This window comes from Dermacentor silvarum, unplaced genomic scaffold, assembly GCF_013339745.2.
Source record: "Dermacentor silvarum isolate Dsil-2018 unplaced genomic scaffold, BIME_Dsil_1.4 Seq471, whole genome shotgun sequence".
Taxonomy (NCBI): domain Eukaryota; kingdom Metazoa; phylum Arthropoda; class Arachnida; order Ixodida; family Ixodidae; genus Dermacentor; species Dermacentor silvarum.
This window is the reverse complement of record NW_023606288.1, coordinates 34,252-52,170: the sequence shown is the minus strand read 5'-3', so window position 1 is coordinate 52,170 and position 17,919 is coordinate 34,252. Positions and strand designations below refer to the sequence as shown.

At 46.8% G+C, this 17,919-nt stretch overlaps 2 protein-coding genes across 2 annotated transcripts; one reads left to right on the top strand and one right to left on the bottom strand.

The window, feature by feature from the left end:
- Positions 1 to 4,238: 4,238 nt before the first annotated feature.
- On the top strand, positions 4,239 to 7,284 carry LOC119435126 (uncharacterized). Its single transcript, XM_037702063.2, has 2 exons — positions 4,239 to 4,753; positions 5,891 to 7,284. Exons 1-2 carry the CDS (start codon positions 4,528 to 4,530, stop codon positions 7,177 to 7,179), a joined length of 1,515 nt encoding a protein of 504 aa, XP_037557991.1. The 5' UTR covers positions 4,239 to 4,527; the 3' UTR covers positions 7,180 to 7,284.
- A 1,293-nt stretch (positions 7,285 to 8,577) lies between these two features.
- On the bottom strand, positions 8,578 to 13,607 carry LOC119435125 (uncharacterized). The gene is made up of 4 exons (XM_049659708.1): positions 13,422 to 13,607; positions 9,763 to 9,897; positions 9,094 to 9,383; positions 8,578 to 8,596 (listed from the first exon to the last, which is right to left on the bottom strand). Exons 1-4 carry the CDS (start codon positions 13,605 to 13,607, stop codon positions 8,578 to 8,580), a joined length of 630 nt encoding a protein of 209 aa, XP_049515665.1.
- Between the last annotated feature and the right edge of the window lie 4,312 nt (positions 13,608 to 17,919).

The window sequence follows — 17,919 nt, the reverse complement described above, 5'->3', positions numbered from 1 at the left end:
CCATTAGTCACCGCCCCCTTTCAAAGGGGATGCCAATAAAAAAATAATAAAAATCAAAGCCCCTCTCCTAAAGAAAGATGGTTGAACGCGAAGCTTTCTCCCATGCAAACTGAATCAAAGTCGAAGTCCAAAGCCAACCACCACGCAACGAGCCCAAAAAATGCTGAGCGACCCGATGCGATGCATATGTGATTTGATTGCTTGTTTAGGATTCTATTTTTTGAGCGTTGAAGTTGAATGAAGACACATTTCGTTAAGTTGCACAGTCTTTATATTAGATCATGTAGCCGTTGATTAAACGCACACACTCACACTTTCACGGACCACTCTACATTTGCACAGTAGAGCCTTGTGATCTCTGTGCTAGACGGTCAGAGGCTCTGCTATTGCCGATACACGGGATCGGCCTTACGGGCATGATCCCGTGTGAGAAAGACCCGGCGATCGCGGTTCAATCTCGCGCACGCAAGGAAGGGAAGCGGAAGGAAGCGGGCGGTCTTCGACGCGCCAACGCTCCAGGGGGAGAGGAGGGAGGGTGTCGGGTGGCGTGCTACTCCGCGCGGCCCCGTTCGCCCGCCTGGTCCGCAAGGCTCCGGGGGAAGGGTAGGGAGGGAGGGAGGGCGGGGGGGAGGTTCTACGTTAGGTGGCTCCGGTGGCTGCGCACGCCCGCAGGAGCCGCGGTATCTTGAAAGCCATCTGCGTTGGGTCACAGTCGGCCGCGTGCTGTGTTTTCGCAGCTTAGTTCGCGTGGATGCGATACGCAGCACGAAGGTCAATCCGCTCGCTGCTACTGCCGCGCATCCTTACTCCGGAGTTTTGACAGTGAGTTTCCGCGGTCATCGAGTGAGATGTGTTCATCTTTGCTTGTGCGCGCGTGACACCATGCTTCTTCATTTAATTAGTGTGGCGATAAAACTACTACTATCCTTACTTCGTATAGCTGTCCACTTATTTGCTATCTCTAGCGATGCTTCGACTTTCGGGCAAAACTGCGACTTTCATTTTTTTTACTAGAGGCTAGATATTGCGATATTCTTGGCAAATAGTAACCGACGATGAATCAAGAGTAAAAGCACTGTTTTCCTGGGCGAGAAATGAAATACGAAAAATACAAGAATAAACAATAAGTAAAGCACAAAACTAGCAGATAGAGAGTAATAGTGACTGCTGTCTTAACGAGCGAACTTAATGAGGACGGAAGAACTCTTATGAGAATTATGCAGCTGTTCGCCGTCCTTATCACAGTTTTCGGTCTTTCCCCTCATCAGCCGTTCCCTCTTCTCTGTCTCTCCTCAACTCGCCTGCGCGTTGTACATTCTACGAGGTGAGCGCCGCGAACCACGAATGCAGCCGCGATGTAATTGCAAATTATGCTACCCACGATTGGCTCCAGCTCACTTTCATCCCGCAGTAAGTGCCACCGATGGCGTGCGCAGATGTCATTTACGGCTGCTGAATGGCAAATGATGCTTGTTTAGCAAAAAAAAAAAAATGACAATCGCACTTTCTTCCTGTCTTTCTTTTTTCTACTGTGTCTCGTGACAATAATTCAGGAGGCTGAATGGCAAAGATAGGTGGGGCGTTTCAAGCGTGCGTATTTGTACATCGTTCTCGGGAAACTCGCATGGAGGAATACGTGCTTTCTGAACTTCTTGCCCACGTGCAATCAGGGATGGAGAGGAATAAAATAAAGAGAAGAGACACACGGGAGATGAGATGAAGTACAAATGCAATGACATAAAAGGATTCAACGACGGACAAACAATAAAAAGAGTCCAGGAGAAAGAAGGACGCGATCGTCCCGCCGTGACTAAGGAGTCGAGACGATGACGGCATTCTGGCGACATTAGTGACAGATGTCACGCTATCAACGGATGCTCATTTCTGGATGGAGGGAAAAAAAAAGTAAGAATGAAGTGAGGGAGGAGAGGCGGGGGGAGGCCGAGAGAATGACCTCGTCGTCCCAGGCGACTTGATTCGCAGGGATCTCTCGGAGGTCGCCAGCAACTCCGAAGAGCGTTGCAAAGATTTCTTAGTAAATGGAGCAGAGAAACCTCAGTGGTTAATTAGGTTTGCCCACATCGATCACGCACCTCGTTAAATTCTGTATATGGGCGTGGTTTCATTCCGACTCATGAAACGGTGTAATGCTATGAAGTGTTGCCGCTAACAACACAATGATGCGCAAACAGAAACGCTTACTGCTTTGCCTCATGAAAGTAATATACTTCCGTCTCGGATTTTGTAGAGTGCTCCTCAGAAACGCACTCTTTTGGGCATGGAGGCGAGGCAAGGAATGAAATACGCTGGAGACGTGATAACGTAGTCGAGTTTCGCGCGTGGCTCACTCGCGTTTCACCGGTAGTGGTATTAGTTGCGAAACTTTCAGAGAACTCGTTAATGTTGTTACTGGGCTTTGCGTCGGGGCTAACGTAGGAGCTACAAGATCTTGTAAGCCGCTTTGCTTTCGCCATTAGATATGCTGGCTTGTAGTTGTTGTTTTAGTAAATTAGGCATTTACTTGTCGACAGGCATAAATTGTCGACAGGGGCTGCGGCTAGAAATGTGCCCGTCAGCAGGAGAAGGAACAGGTACATGTTTGTTGTGCAGCATTTTTAAACGTCTCTCGTTGCTGAGTGTGTTCAAGGCATACAGCGCGGTGACGTAAAAAAGTGAATGCTCGGCGTTTAGTGGCGTTTTAGCATTTGCTCGGCCTGGTTAGCTGAAGCGTTTGAGTAAAGTGTATGCGATTGTTACGGAGAAGCACTATGAAGCTCAAAATGTCGCTAAATGCTTAGCGCTACTTTGAAATAGTGCTGTTGTGAGTAAGCGATTTGATGATTGCACGGAACAGCCGAGAAAATAAGACTATCTACTTATAAAATGACCTAACTATAGCGCGACAAATATATATATATATATATAATATGGGACACGTAATAAAAGCAAACAGAACAATAAAAAATTCCTGAGCCATTCCATTCTGTGAAGGTGGATGACCAGCAAAGCGGTTTAGCGCACGACACAGAGGTGGCAAAAAATTTGAACAAAGGTGCGAACGTATTTGTTGACGTTATTGGTGGTCATGGTGATGCTAGGGACGCACACACATTCGCGTATTACCTCTGTTAATAAATCTGTCCGTCACGTAAGACAATGAATGGCTCATACCCCCGTAAACGTGGCCTCCCCATTACGACGACAGAAGAGAAGTGAATTTCTACGCTGGAATGATGAGCGGCAATGGAGCTAGCTTTGGAAGTAGACGACGGTCACATTCCCACCGCTGCTGTCGGCGTTGTTTCTCGTAAATTCTTTGTTCTTCGGGCGTACGGTACGAACCACTCGCAACCGCCCAATGGTGACGGTGGAGCTAAAACGAGACGGCAAATTCACCTCTCTCTCCCCCTATTGCACACACGTGCATGGGCGCAATGTCATACGTTCGAGCAGAAGTCGTTTCAAGGACACAGGTGGCAGCTAAAGCCCGCTTCGATGCCAGGGAAACAGATGCAAGGGAAACGCTCTTTTTATTGCGATATCAATTATATGGACACTCAAAAGCAGATTTCTGCCGTCGCCGTCGCCGTGAGGTTCCGTATGACGTCATTTCGTATGACGTCGCACAACCATGATAAGTGGTTCTTGAGGGAAAGGGAAAGGTTGGCGCTATTTTCTGCAGCCCTTGAGGGAGCACGGCTCAGCGCCAAATCAGCGCCGAACGCTGTATGTGCGAGTGAAAGGGCGCGAAGGGCGCGTCTTTCACGGGGAGTGAACGCACGGCGGAGAACAAACGCGCGTTCTGCGCCGTGCTCGCTTAAGGGCTGCAGAAGTACGCGTCTCTTTTCTCCTTTACAATCACCATATATCTGGAGCAAACGCGCCTTCTTCCGACGCGCGAGAGGCCGTGGGGGAGGGGGAGGGAAGGGAGGCGACGTTTAGCTGCGGCACCAAGTGCCTATTTATATCAGAGGCTCCGGCAACAGTCACCAACGCCGCACGCATTTTGAGCGAACGCGGGCAAAACGCCGATGGCGTCGACAACAGTTCTGCGTGTTGCCGATGCTGCTGCATGTCCAAGTTTATACAGCTGATAAAGGTAATATCATTACTCCGTATAGCTCTCTAGAAGTTTGCTATCGCAATTATGCTTCACCTTTCAGGTGAAACTGCGACAACTTTTTTGTGAAGGAGAGTGTTTTTTGCTCGCGGACGATGGATTTGGCGTAGCCATATAGACGGTTTCATACAGCACCACCGCGCTCTGGCAACGCTGTGCGCCGGCATCCGGCGCCCCTAGGAAACTTCCGGTAGCGGTTCCTTTGGCTCGTTTTTGCTGGTAGTTGTTGGCTCGCGCGCTCGTCCTGTGCGTATTATGTGTTATTTTTGGGGGTTTATCAATATCAGTGCGACTTGTGGCATTAAGTGTGTTGCGTGACGGCGAGTAGCTCTCTGGAGCATTGACTGTTTTCGTTACTTTCAATCCTCAACGGTGTTTTCCTGGCTGTTGTTGTTGCTGGCTTGAAAATGCATTCCGAATCGTACATATCACCTGTGAAACGTTCAAGGAAGGGTTCGTGTTGTGTCGTGCCAGGGTGCAGCCTTCGCTCAGGAACCAACCTCCTTTCGAAAGTTCGAACATTTAGGTTCCCTGTCGAGGCTGACAGGAGAAACGCCTGGATAGCAGCGGTGCGCCGGGACAAGTGGCAGCCTACCAAGAGCTCCCAGATTTGCTCTGCTCACTTCATCCAAGGTACGTTACTACGTGGAGTAGACTGCATGCTATAATGCGGAATAATAAAAGTGCTACTGCGCGATTTTTCTGGCCGTATGTCGTGTAACTCACGCGAGAGCAGCTCGACTCTCGCCCCGAGCTTGCCCGCTCGTCCAGTTTGTTGCCTCTGCGTGGAACGCCATGCTACGAACATGAGTTTAAATTATTGTTTAGCGGGTTCCATGCTGCCGCCGTGTTTTTTTTTTTTTTTCGTATCTGGGGCACAAGTGCACTTCTGCAGCTTTACTACCATAGGTAGTACCTGTGCGCATTGGTTTATCATGTTTTACGTCCCAAAGCGACTCAGGCTATGACGTACGCCGCAGTGGAGGGCCCCGGATAATTTCAACCACCTGTGGTTCTTTAACGTGCACTGACATCGCACAGTACGCGGACCTCTAGCAATTCGCCTCGATCTAAATGCGACGGCCGGGGCCGCCCAAACGGCGTCTTTAGGGTCGGCAGCCGGGCACCGTAACCGCCGAGCCACCGCGGCGGCATGTGAGCATTCGTATCGGTATCGCAGAGCAGAATCGCAGAAAAGCTAGCGATTTCCGTGCATGCATGTAGGATGTTTCGGCCACATTCTAAAAGCCTTCACATTCTAAACGGAGGCCAATTGTGGATTGCAATCTCGTGCCCAACACTACAGGTTTCATTTTGTTAGAAGAGTGGTAAATTCTTGAGCATTTAAGTTAGTCCCATTTCAGTCAACCTAGGTGTCTTGCACTAAATGACTTTTGACAGTTATTTGTGAATGCATATTGAAAAGCAGTAAAAAGGCATATGACACAGGAAAACGTGCATGTACACATGCACAGCTTACCACTTCATCCTCCATCTTGCAGCAATAAAAGCGCCATTGTGAAATGCAAAAACGCCCGTGTGCTTGCGTTGCAGTAGCACGTTAAAGAACCCCAGGTGGTCAAAATTATTCCGGAACCCTCCACTACGGCGAGCCTCATAATCAGAACTGGTTTGGACACGTAAAACCCCAGAAAGAAGAAGCAAGTGCCATTAAATTTTTCTAGTTTACGGCAGTCCCATTACGTGCCTTGAAGGCAACAGTCTGCATTCATTGCATGTCCTCACTAATATGCTCCGCTTGTTTTGCAGGCCAGCCGTCTTGTGATCCAAATCACCCGGACTACACCCCTACAGTGTTTCCGTATAGAGCACAAGGAAACTCTGGGCAGAAGATTGCAAGGTTTCAGCGTGCTCAAAGAAAACGTCCTTTTGAACGAGCAGACAATGTTGCTGATTCCAGTTCCGACCCTTCAACATCCACGAGTGACGCTAATGGCCTCTGTGACAGTCCAAAGATGTGCGATGGTGAAACACAAACAGAACTCACCACAAAGGACATTGCAGTTCTGCTACAAGAAAATGAGGCGATGAAGCAACGTCTGAGAGATATGGAACACAGCTCTGAACCTGCTGAAAAGGAAGAAGTGATCAACCTTCCAGAAATTACACGAACTGTGGTGATGCAGTCAGATAAAACTTTGAAGTTTTACACAGGGCTAGTCTCTGCTACAATGTTCAGGGCTCTGCTGCAGTTTGTGTTGTCTATTTGGACACCATCAAATACAACAAGCCTGGATGCAGAGCAGCAGCTGCTTCTGGTGCTCATGAGACTGCGTCTGGGGCTGCTCACCAATGATCTTGCGTACCGATTCGGCATTTCAGTAGGTTCCGTGAGCGTCATTTTCCATTCATGGCTTGATGTTCTAGCCACGAACTTTAAGAAGTTCATCATTTGGCCATCCCGACTAGCACTACAATCTCACCGCCTGCCAGCTTTTGAGGACACATTATTTGACAACCTAAGAGGTATAATTGACTGCACAGAAATATTTATTCAGCGCCCAACTGCTCTGGAAGCTCGGAGTCAGACCTATTCCAATTACAAGCACCACAATACTGTGAAGGTACTTGTTGTGATTTCACCTTCAGGTTCAGTAACTTTTGTGTCCAAGGCATGGGGTGGAAGGGCATCTGACAAAGATATCACACTGCGTAGTGGAGTGCTAGATATGGTTGAGGAAGGGGATTGCTTTCTGGTCGACAGAGGCTTCCGATGTGAAGAGATGTTTGCTGCTCGAGGTGCAACAATACTGATGCCCTCCTTGACAAAAAAACGACCACAGCTTTCAGGAGGAGAGGTAACAACATCAAGAAAGCTCTCTCGGGTTCGCATCCATGTTGAAAGAGCTATTCAACGACTGAAGCTCTTCAGATCGCTCCAAGGTGTGCTACCGGTGAGCTTTGTTAAAAGATCAAGTGACATGGATTGTGCAACAATCGACAAGGTGCTAGTCGTCTGCAGTGGGCTCGTCAACCTGCAAACTCCTATCATCAACAACCTTGAGAAAGACATTACCATGGATCATGAAGCAGCATGAACACTTGCTCCATTCTCCACGTGAATGTTATGCAACCGTGATAGAAAATACCTGTGGTGTGTTGTTCTTTCAGTGAGTAGGAGACTGGAATTTGAGAGAAGTAAAATTTTTATGGCACATGCTGTTTCTACATCACATGCCAAGTGACACCAAGACTATGTCGCATACAACTCAAGAATGAAGCAGTGAATGACACTCAAAGGGGACCCTCCAATCAGTGGTGTCGACCGACTGTCGCGACGTGGTTCATCTGCATGCACATGCCAGTGTGACCAAGTGGGCTTTCAGGTACAAGAGGATTAACCACGGATTAGCCGAATCAACCGCAACGTCATGCCATTAAGGATGGCCTCCTTGGTGGGGCATCTGCCACTTTGTTCTTCAATTGTATTGCATTGGTACGCTTTTCCATTTTTGCTAACCATGTTGAATATTGTCCCTTTTCCTTCATTCGTTTATCACATGTGTTCATTGCACTGAATAATCATTACTGCAGACATAAAGCATGAGGTGAAGGCATGCTTCAGCATTTTTGATATTAAAAGAAAGGTGTAGATTCATCAATGTCTTTCCTTCTTTTTTTACATTTTACGCTATTCGTGTACAGCATGTCTTCTCAGTCTACAAACTCCTATTATCGAGAGCCGCCTAGACTGAAGCTTGTTGGGCAAGTTGGTTGTAGATATGATATGAACAGCCTGAAACCAGTACAGAGAAAGAATGGACATACAGCAATACGGCATCCGTGTTGCAGTGTGCTCTTTCTTGCCTTGTCCTGGTTTTGCACTGTTTATGCAGCCCGAGCAGCTGGCTTTGTGTGATGGACCATTTTTGGCGTGCATAAGCACTGCAAAGTGACATGACTATGCCAGTGAGTTTAATCAACATGTACCCACATGCCACGGTAAACGATATTTCGTTCCACTACTTCGTTGGCTATATTTGTGCTGCTTTTGTGTCACTTTCAAATCACAGTTGTCAACATGGCAGGGTACCTCGTTCAACTATTTTGCATTTTTAAACATGACTTTCATTATATTGCAGGAATTTTACTGCACTCATTGTACACATCAGGCAAACATAGCACCAGAAAAGCTGTGAATTAAAGAGTGCTTCTATTCACTCATCAGAAGACTGGCTGTCGGTTTGGCATTTCGTGCAAACCCACGATGCTGGAGTGCGTTTTAGTTTCACACACTTAAGATGAAATGTGGCTCTACACTCTGAACAGCTAACAACACGGCCAGACTTGGCACCTTGGCAAATGCATGTCCTTGTAGCATGTTGAAATTGTTTGAGGATGCTCATTGTTTGCAGTTCAGGAAAAATGTGGTTAAAGAAAAAATCTTCTGCTTTCGGCCTTATAGTAGCCCAGAAGTTTCATCGAAATAAATAACTTCAGTGGTTAGTGTACAACCTGTGAACACAACAAAGTATGCACGAGAGAGCTGTGTTGCTGCCATTTGAGACTGTACTTGAGTGTAGTAGGCGTGGTCTCTTCTTAGCTGCATACTTTAATTCATATATGGCAGCTGTTTTGTAGCAGTACTAAGGGATTGTCCTTTCAATGAGGCAGGGCACTTCACCTCCAGTACAGCCTTGTCACAACATTCGCATGACACAATGGCATCGGGAGACGCAGCAAGATAAGGCTGCTTCCCCATGACATACAAACCACAGTCGTGCAACTGAAAACCTTGATGTGCCCCTGACTCTTGAGTCATGAATGCTTCTTTGGCTTTTAGCTCCATTTGAGAGCCCCAGCGAAGGTTAAAAACATTGGGTGGCTTTATGTAGCCCATAATTTCGGCCACAAGGCCATCTGCTCCACTTCGGCATGCTGCCACCCGATGCATGACTGATGCTGTTATTCTGCCTTTTCGTTCTGATTCCCACCTTAATGATTTCGATTGCCCACGCGTTGACTTCTCAATTTCAGTGCAACATGCCTCTGCTAGCTCTACTGTTTTAGCTGTTTCTGTACTCATGCCCTCGTATATACAACGGAGTGGAAGCTGTGGCGATGACTGATCCTTGTCCAACTGTTGTTCGTTGTCCAACTGTTGTTCGTTGTCCAACTGTTGTTCGTTGTCCAACTGTTGTTCGTTGTCCAACTGTTCTTCTTGGGCAGCTGCTTCAGGTGAAGAATCTGTTCCTTCACTGTCTGTTATTGAAGTCAGCAGTAGTGTTTTTGGGGCCAGCACCTGTCAGCACACAAGCAGTATTAGTATAAATATTAATGCAACTTCACGACAGCATGTGCAAGCTGGGTGCACTGCGATGCAAACATTATTTTTCCTTTTTTTTCAATCACTGCCCTAAAGTAAATGTCATCTGGTATGTATTTATTCTGGCCACAGCACACTACAAGAGGCGAAGTGAACATGCAAGTGCTATTCACAACCAATTTATTGAAAAGATGTAGTGTACTGCTGTACAGATGGGTCAAGAAGCTAAAAAACTACAAATGATTTATATTCACTTGTTCCATCAAGATATTGCTTGCAACCTCGTCCAGCAGCATTACACAGGTATCCACATACAAGCTACATGTACTACCTACTTGTGGAAAATTTTTTTTACCTTGACTTGCTGCAAGAAGTTGTGCACTTGTTCATCGGTCCAGGTTGGTACGGCCGCTTGGGTTCTTGGCACAGGTTGGGGCACTGGCTGACCAGTCTTTGGCTTGAAAAATATTATGTCACTGACTGGTGCTGCCTGCATTCAGTTTAGCAGTCAACTCTTATTGTTATTAAGAAGACTGGCATGGCACGACAGAATTGCAGAAATAGACTGAAACCATTAGGACTCACTGTGCTCTTCCGTGACACTGCGTTCCACTTGCACGCAACTTCAGTTGGTGATGGATTATGCAACCCATACTTTACATGTGCTTCCACACTGAACAGCAAAGCAGCCACATGAGTGCAGCATTCTCCGAGGCTGAAATTCACAAGAGTGCAGTAATAAGTTCGTAAGTACCACGAAAAATCGGTGGAGGGGGGGACATGCAACATATGTATGCAAAGAATAAATGCAATCGAGGTGGAAGCTTAGGCAAGTTGATTCAACAACTTTGGAATAGAGCAGACACGGACAAGTAATGAAACACACAGCACCCCGTCTTTCTTGTGCGTGACATTCAGTGTTCCGAATAAAGAATGAATGTCAACACTACTTCACAGCAGAATGTCGACTTGCAATGACACTCGTGGTTCATATCCCTAACATGAACGCGTTGACGAAATTGCAAGCCAAATCTATGAAACAGCAAGACTGCTCCAGTCCCTACACTAACTAGCATGCGATTAGACGTGAGAAGACTAGTCTAGAGCGCTGGCGCGCTGTGCTGCGGTAGAAATAAAATGAAATATTAGCGCATATGCTCTGTTAAGGGCAGGGCTTCTTCGCCCGGGTTCGGCGCGCTCGGGTAGGTTACTTGCCAAAATGGTATCCAGATGGCACTTGCATGCTCGGCAGGTCAAACTGGGACTTAGCCTGCCTACTGTTTTTTGGACACGCGCGCGCGTCGGGGCAGTAGCAAATAATTAATAATTAAAAAGACGTCCTAGGGCCTTAACATTTGAATATAAGACGACTTATATTGCCCCCGGAAAAACGTCTCCCCAGTAATGCATTTCTGTTTAAAAGTGCAGCCTGCTCTAAGGGGATCGGCACCCGCCGTGGTTGCTATGTGGCTATGGTGTTGGGCTGCTGAGCACGAGGTCGCGGGATCGAATCCTGGCCACGGCGGCCGCATTTCGATGGGGGGCTAAATGCGAAAACACCCCGTGTACTTAGATTTAGGTGCACGTTAAAGAACCCCAGGTTGTCCAAATTTCCGGAGTCCCCCACTACGGCGTGCCTCATAATCATATCGTGGTTTTGGCACGTAAAACCCCACAATTTTTTTTTCTAAGGGGATCGGCGTAAGCATGGTCTTTGTAAGCTGGCTTTCCCACATTCTGTATTGCAGTGAAGCCTACTCAAAGAAAAATGCGCGCGAAAAAAACTATCGCGTTCCACTCTTAAAGGCGAAGCCTTAAGCGTCCTCCAATTTTTGTATTTATTTACTTCGCATAGGACCGCACGAGCGCTTTAGATAAGTCTGTTCACCCTTCAGCCAAAACGCAAGCAGTTACGATATGTTGTGGACGATGCACTTACCCAGCCATGCAGGTGCAGTGAGCACTGACAACGGTGCCGTCGTCGTTAACGATGCACCAAGGGCGATATGTTTTGGAAAGTGTTTGGCTGGCCTCTACGGTCGCCGTAATGACGACGATGCCTTCTCCACGTTTGCCGGCTTTGAATGAGACAAGTTGCTTAACTTTTCCGCTCACAAACGCATTGTATGCATCGGTTACCCTGTAGTTCTTAAACTGTTCTCTTGTGTAAAAACACACACCCTCCACGAGATGGAAAAAAAATGTCCGGTGTTGTAACTGAGGGAAGGTGTTTGGAGCCCGACGAAAACAAAAATCGCACGACATCGTCGTCCAGCTGGTCGGGCAGCTTGCCGCCTCTAAACGCTTTTGGCGATACCGATGTTTTGCTTCGGTGCTAAGCGCCTAAAGTAGTCGCTCGTCATCTCAACAATATTCAAGATGTAGAATCGCAGATTCGATGTAGAATCGCATCACAGATTCCACCAAGCAGTGCAATCATACACATGCCGGCCTCACGTCGTGCATGCCTTCGAACATAGCCGGAAGTCCTTCCTGCTCTCCTGCCGGAAGTTTCGATGGGGCAACCAATCAGCGGCAAGCGAGGTTTGTTTGTAAACACTGAAACCGTCTATAGTCATTCTATAGACGGTAAGTAAACCTGAAGCAATAAGACTTTTACAATATCGGCTGTCTTTTAGGTTATCTCACACCTTACCCCAATCTGTATACGGGCTGTTCGCTCGAGTTAACATGACAGTGACGTCCCACCCTATAGCCTTTATCTGGGGTGACATAGGATTAAAAAATAATTCCAATCGCATAGAAGTATATATTCCGCCTTCGTGTGGTTCGAAAGTAAAAATCGCTTTCAAGGATGCATTCAAGACTAGCTAGGGTACTCCATAGGTGACATGTTGAAAACCAGTACAATCCTGTATGAAAACTCGGCGAGCAGACTGTTATTATCTGGTAAAATAATACTTAAGGACTGCGTAATTCAATGACAAAGATGCAATGGTGACCTTTATTGCTTTTCTCTGTAGACATTTCATAAACTGGCAGTTGGCTAAAGAAATAGCAAACCAAAAAACTTTTGCATACAGATGGCGTATAGAATAATATAGACAAAAATACAATTTAATGACTTTCGTCAAGAGGAAATTTACAGGTGGGGAATAGACAAAAGAAATATACACGTTTTTAGCTTTTGTCTATAGACAATCTATAAGCTGGGAGTAGATAAAACTGATCAACACCTTATCGACTCTCATCTATAGAACATCTATAGACAAAGAATGAACAAGAATAGAAGAGACTGCATCAACTTTTGTCTATGGGTAGTCTATAGAGTGCAAGTAGACAAATAGAGACCAACATCTTATCAACTTTTTCTATAGTCCGACTATAGAATGGGACTAGACAAAAAGAATGAATCTATAGAAAGTCAGCCGTCTATAAGTAGTCTATAGACACTCTATAGATGTCCAAACTCATTTCTGTAAGGGTTCCTTCTCCAGCCTGGGCAGTGCCGCACTTGGCTTGGCTTGCGACTTCCTCACGTTTCCAGCATTAGCCGCTCGCCTCTGTTTAAACCAGAAGAGTCATTTGTTGTTCAAGCTCCAGAATCGTGGCCCATACAACTAACTGCAAGGCGCTCGACTTTACTGGTAAAGACATTGGCAGAGATGATAATATTGTCCCTGTAGGGGTCTTTGTACATCTTAAGTTGTTCCTCCATTTCCCCTAGCCATTCCATCTTACAAAGCACCTCTAGTGACACGCAAAGCTTTCGACGCCATGGCAAGCAGCTCCTTAATTTTGCGTTCCTGAAAATCCTGCAGCTTTTGCCTTTTCAGGTCCTGCTTTATGAGCGAATTACTGCCAGGGTGAGGCGAGTTGCAAGCCCAAACCTTTGTTCTTCGTTGCATGCTGAGTCGATCCCAGTAAATGTTAAGCTGTTCCATAAGATCGGCAATCGTGTGATGTGAGACAGCGATCTCCTAACGACGCTTCCATTATGTGGTGTTCTCTCCTGATGCAATTACTAAAGTTGATGGTTGTGTAGTAGCGGACAGCAATTCTTCCAGGCCCAATTTTGGTCAGTTCAGCCCCTATGTAGTACAGCAGCAGTTCATTCAGTGTTGGAAGCTGCTTGGGAAGGCGGCTGGTCCTCTTCAGGCTCTCGGTGCAGTGTAGAAGTAGCTGCAAGCTCGACACACTGGGCTTTGTTCTGAAGTCCTCTAGCGAGTACAGATACATCCTCTACTGCTGCATTCTGGACCTCCAAGCCAGAAGCGTTGCCCATAAAGGTGTTCCAAATGAGCGACCGTTCCATCCCTTCCTATTTAGAGTGATAAGAGCAGGAATATTTGACACCTTGTGTCGAGAATCCGCGCCGCAGCCTGCGTAGCTAGGCGATGCGGCGGGACGAGGAAGCACCCTAAGTGGGAGGGTCCCTCATTCTAGGAATCCTGTGTCCGCGATTGCCTCCTGGGCTCTGTCGACAAGGCGTCGTTGGTCGTCTATGTTGAGATCTTTGGTTGTTGCAGGCTTGGTATCGGCGTCTTCGTGGCACCACAGGCACTCGAGTAATATCACGTGCCAGGGTGTCTGGCACGCCGCAGATCGGGCAGTTAGTTGAAGGTGTGAAGCGTCGGGTGGATCCAATCGATCCATAAGGTGTTGCTGTGGAGCCTTCGGAATTCATTGCTTTTCTCTTTGGTCAGCATAGGGTGAGGTGGCAGATGCATCACTCCGTCTCCTAAAAAGCCCAGCACAGGAAGTTCCGGTTTATTTTAAAAAAAACGATATGCTACAAACAAGTTTATGACTTCCAACACTGCTTGTCAAAACTTTTTATAAAAACGAAGTCTTAAGAAGTACTTTGCGAGGACTCTTGTTCGTTAAGGTTTTGGCGGTAGCGTTTAGTTGCTAACTCGTGGTGGCTGTCGCAAATGAAACGCTTGTCTGCTGTGAGAGTCACGCATTTCGTGCACCCCCGTGCACCGATTGCATTTGAATATTTAAGTTCTACTGCGGGAAGAAATCGAAATGGGCTTCTGGTCCCCTTCTGCCTTTAATAATTTTGACAATGTTCCAGTGAAGCTTTGCTGTGCCAGTGCTTCTGTCGACCAGATAGCCGTCTCTGATCTATTGGATTACAAAGTGGAGTCTTTTTGAATACCCATCAGGTCATGATACCTGGCCTTCGGTATAAAGATGCTGTTGGCCAAATGAACCTGCAGACACACAATTGAAAAATTGTTATAGCAAACAGCAATTGAGTAACCCATCCCAATGACAAAATGACCTGCTGAGAGTGCACAACTGAAAGCTGTTGAAAAAACAAATTTATGCAAAGTACTATGAAAGCTACTCCTTTTCGCGTGCTACTTGTCAAGTGACAAGCCAAATAACATTACTTCTTACGAGAACATCATGAGCTTTAAGTAAAGGGAGCTTTATCACCACTCCCTTACCACAGGTGCCAGGATATTTTTGGGCACTTGCCATGCCAATGTCAGTTCAAGTGCAGACTGTGACGGCTGCTGTACTCCTTTTTTGCAAGAAGTGGTAGTCAACATATTTTGCACCTGCAGAATATATCACTGATTTTTTTGGTTGATTACACTAAAACTCAGGCCAAGACAGCTGCAGAAGGCATCAGAGAGTCAATGTTATGATAGTTTATGCACCTACAGTCGTTTTTATGCACCCGAGATCATCTTACCTGTCCATCCTCGGTGAAAGAATAATTTGGCATGATAGTCTCACTGGAGGTGGCTGGCACAGCTGCCAACACTACAGGTGGTGGTAGGTGGTGGTGCTGCAGCTGTAAAAAATAATATTGAGGACTTCACATTTTCACCACCCTTAGGAGCAGCCAAGCAGTGGTTTCACTGACACTTTCAACTGGTCTCAAGTTAGCTATTTGCAGTTTGTTTCCGTACTCTTTCTTATCGAATGGCACTGGGCATGCCTGCATGCAGAGTATTATGAAATGTGTCACGCTTCAGTGGGATTAAACCAAGTGAAAGACTAAGCATCATTGCGCAGATGCAATACGAATACAATCAGCCTATTTTATGTCCCAAGTGTCCCAACAATGTCCCCTCCCAGTCACTTCCAATTACAGATCTTGCGTTAGATTGTTTCTAGTGACGGCCTATCCAGATTCTTACAGCCCTCAGCTGCGCAGCAAGTGGCTGCAACCTTGCTCATGCCATGGGCAATAAATTACAACTTAGGACCAACGGGTGTTGGCCATTTCCTGTTCTGGCATTGAAGTACCCCTGATACACAGGCAAACTAATCTCATTTGAATAAACCCTTTTCTTAAAAGAGAAGTGAGAGAACACTGCCGCACTTTGTCTGCTCGGTTTGATAATGAGCAGCTGACTCCTAAATCATGGTATGATGCCTGAATTCCTTTAACATGCAACAAATAATGAATTATAACATCTTTTATAGTGACAAGTTCGAAATGTGCACCAAATTTTTTGACACAGGGTTGGCTTGCAAGTCATCTGTGGGTGTCACGAGAATGGGGAGGGAAGGGTTGGGTATCACGGATGTGTTGGTATCACGGATCTAAGCCGCATTATGATCGCCCTGTCAAGTGACAGCCAATCTTCCATAGTGGGTTTGCACCTTGAGTTTAGAGGTTGACAACAGCAGGAGACCAAGCTTATTGTCTCATGTGGAATGCGGAGAAGCACTGAGTGAAAGAGGAAAGAATGAGTTATGTGATGCACACCCTGGCATGGTCATTGTGTGGCTTGCAGCCACTGGTACAGGCTCACCGGCGTGTGTCAGGTATTTGTGACAACTACCTCTGATTTTGTGACATAAGTATAAACAAACCCTTCACTAAGAAGTTGCGCTCCATTTGACTTGTATATTGAAAAGGTCGCCATAACAGAGGATATACTGTATTTCCTTGCACAATGTTCACATTGCCAACATTGGCTTTCAGAAATAAATTTTTTTCGTTTGAGTAATCACTACCCCCGAAAAATGCTGCAGCAACGGTCATCTCCTTGTTCAGGCCACTCATGATTGTGCATGGCAGTCGAGCTGTGGTTTCTGCCATTTGTTTTTCCAAACCTTTTCTGCCATATGCAAGCTGTCAATTACGTCATCGATCCTGGGAAGTGTTTATACATCCTTTTTGGTGATAAGAGTTGAGACGTCGGTAATCCACACAGAATCTCCAAGAACCGTCTTTCTTCCTTACAAGGATCACAGCTGACCTTCCTCTTTAGCATTTCTTCCACCTGTTGAGCGATGATATTGCGCTCTGCAGGTGAGACACTGTATGGTTTCTGCTGGATAGGATGAGCGAATCCCGTGTCAATCACGTGACGAGTACGTGATTCTGGCACATTAAATTGTTCCTCGCTCTGCTCAAAATCAAAGACTGCGGCATGCTTGGCCAGGACGTGGACCAAGGCTTGGCGCTTCTCTGATGGCAACGACTTGTTGACTATACTCAGAAACTTGTCCTCTGTACTGTAGGGTGAGTGACAGCCACGTGGTCTACTGTCTCGTTGCTTAAAGGTCAACTCCGGCGATTTTTTGACCATGTCAAGATAATGGCATTTTTAGGTTCCTGAGGCACCCCTGTCACGCGTGTGATAGTAGAATTGCTCCGCAAATTCGAAAATAATTTTAAATAAGCAAAAAAGTGTGAGACCGAAACCGAAACTCGACCAGGCAGCCGAGCCTACAACTTCGTGTGATGTCATGAATGGATCACAGCGGGGAAGGCGCGCAATGCATGCCGGTCTCGTCAGCGCGGAGATTGAAACCGCTGAAGAGCAGACGCTCAGTTGATTCGCGACCACGCCGCATCATTGGTACCATGTCCTCAAATGACAGTATGAGCTGCACCAGCTCCTCGGATCTGTCAAACAGCGACAGCTGTGAATCTGGGGAATTGTACAGCACAGATTCACCGTTTGCGTTCGATCCGCCACCACGGGAGCCAGTTGCTGGCCCAACGCAGCACTTCCCACTCCGACGTGGAGACGAAGGGTAAGCGTTAGCTGCGAATGTTGTGCGACTGTTCAAAAATCACACATGGCATCGTGACGCTGTTACAGGTGCACTTGCGGCGAATGCCGGACCATCCTTAGGGATGTGCAAATATGCTGCTGTGAAATCCCAGCTATTCGGCACCTGCTTAGCACCGATGAGCTGGCCTGCATCGCGGAGCATCGCCTGTTTCCTTTGTTGTGTTTGGATGGGGACCTCATTGAGGTAAACAGGCGACAACTGCACTTTTATAATCCGACGTACCTAGAGCACGCCGACAGAAACAGGTGAGTAATTAATTATATTTATTCGGTTAGTAAAATTGTGCGGTAAGTGGTTTTTTTTTTCACATTTAGAACGGCAGTGACTTCACGCGTGCACTGGCAATATCGCACCACGTGAAATGTGGCTTTATCACTCGCCCAAGCTTACGCTCGTTGAGATGCAGCGTGCAGCAGGCTGCACGCGGTTACCCTCGCAACTCGCGCGCTCAACCACACGCAAGAACGCACTTCTACGGATAGCAGAGGTGGAA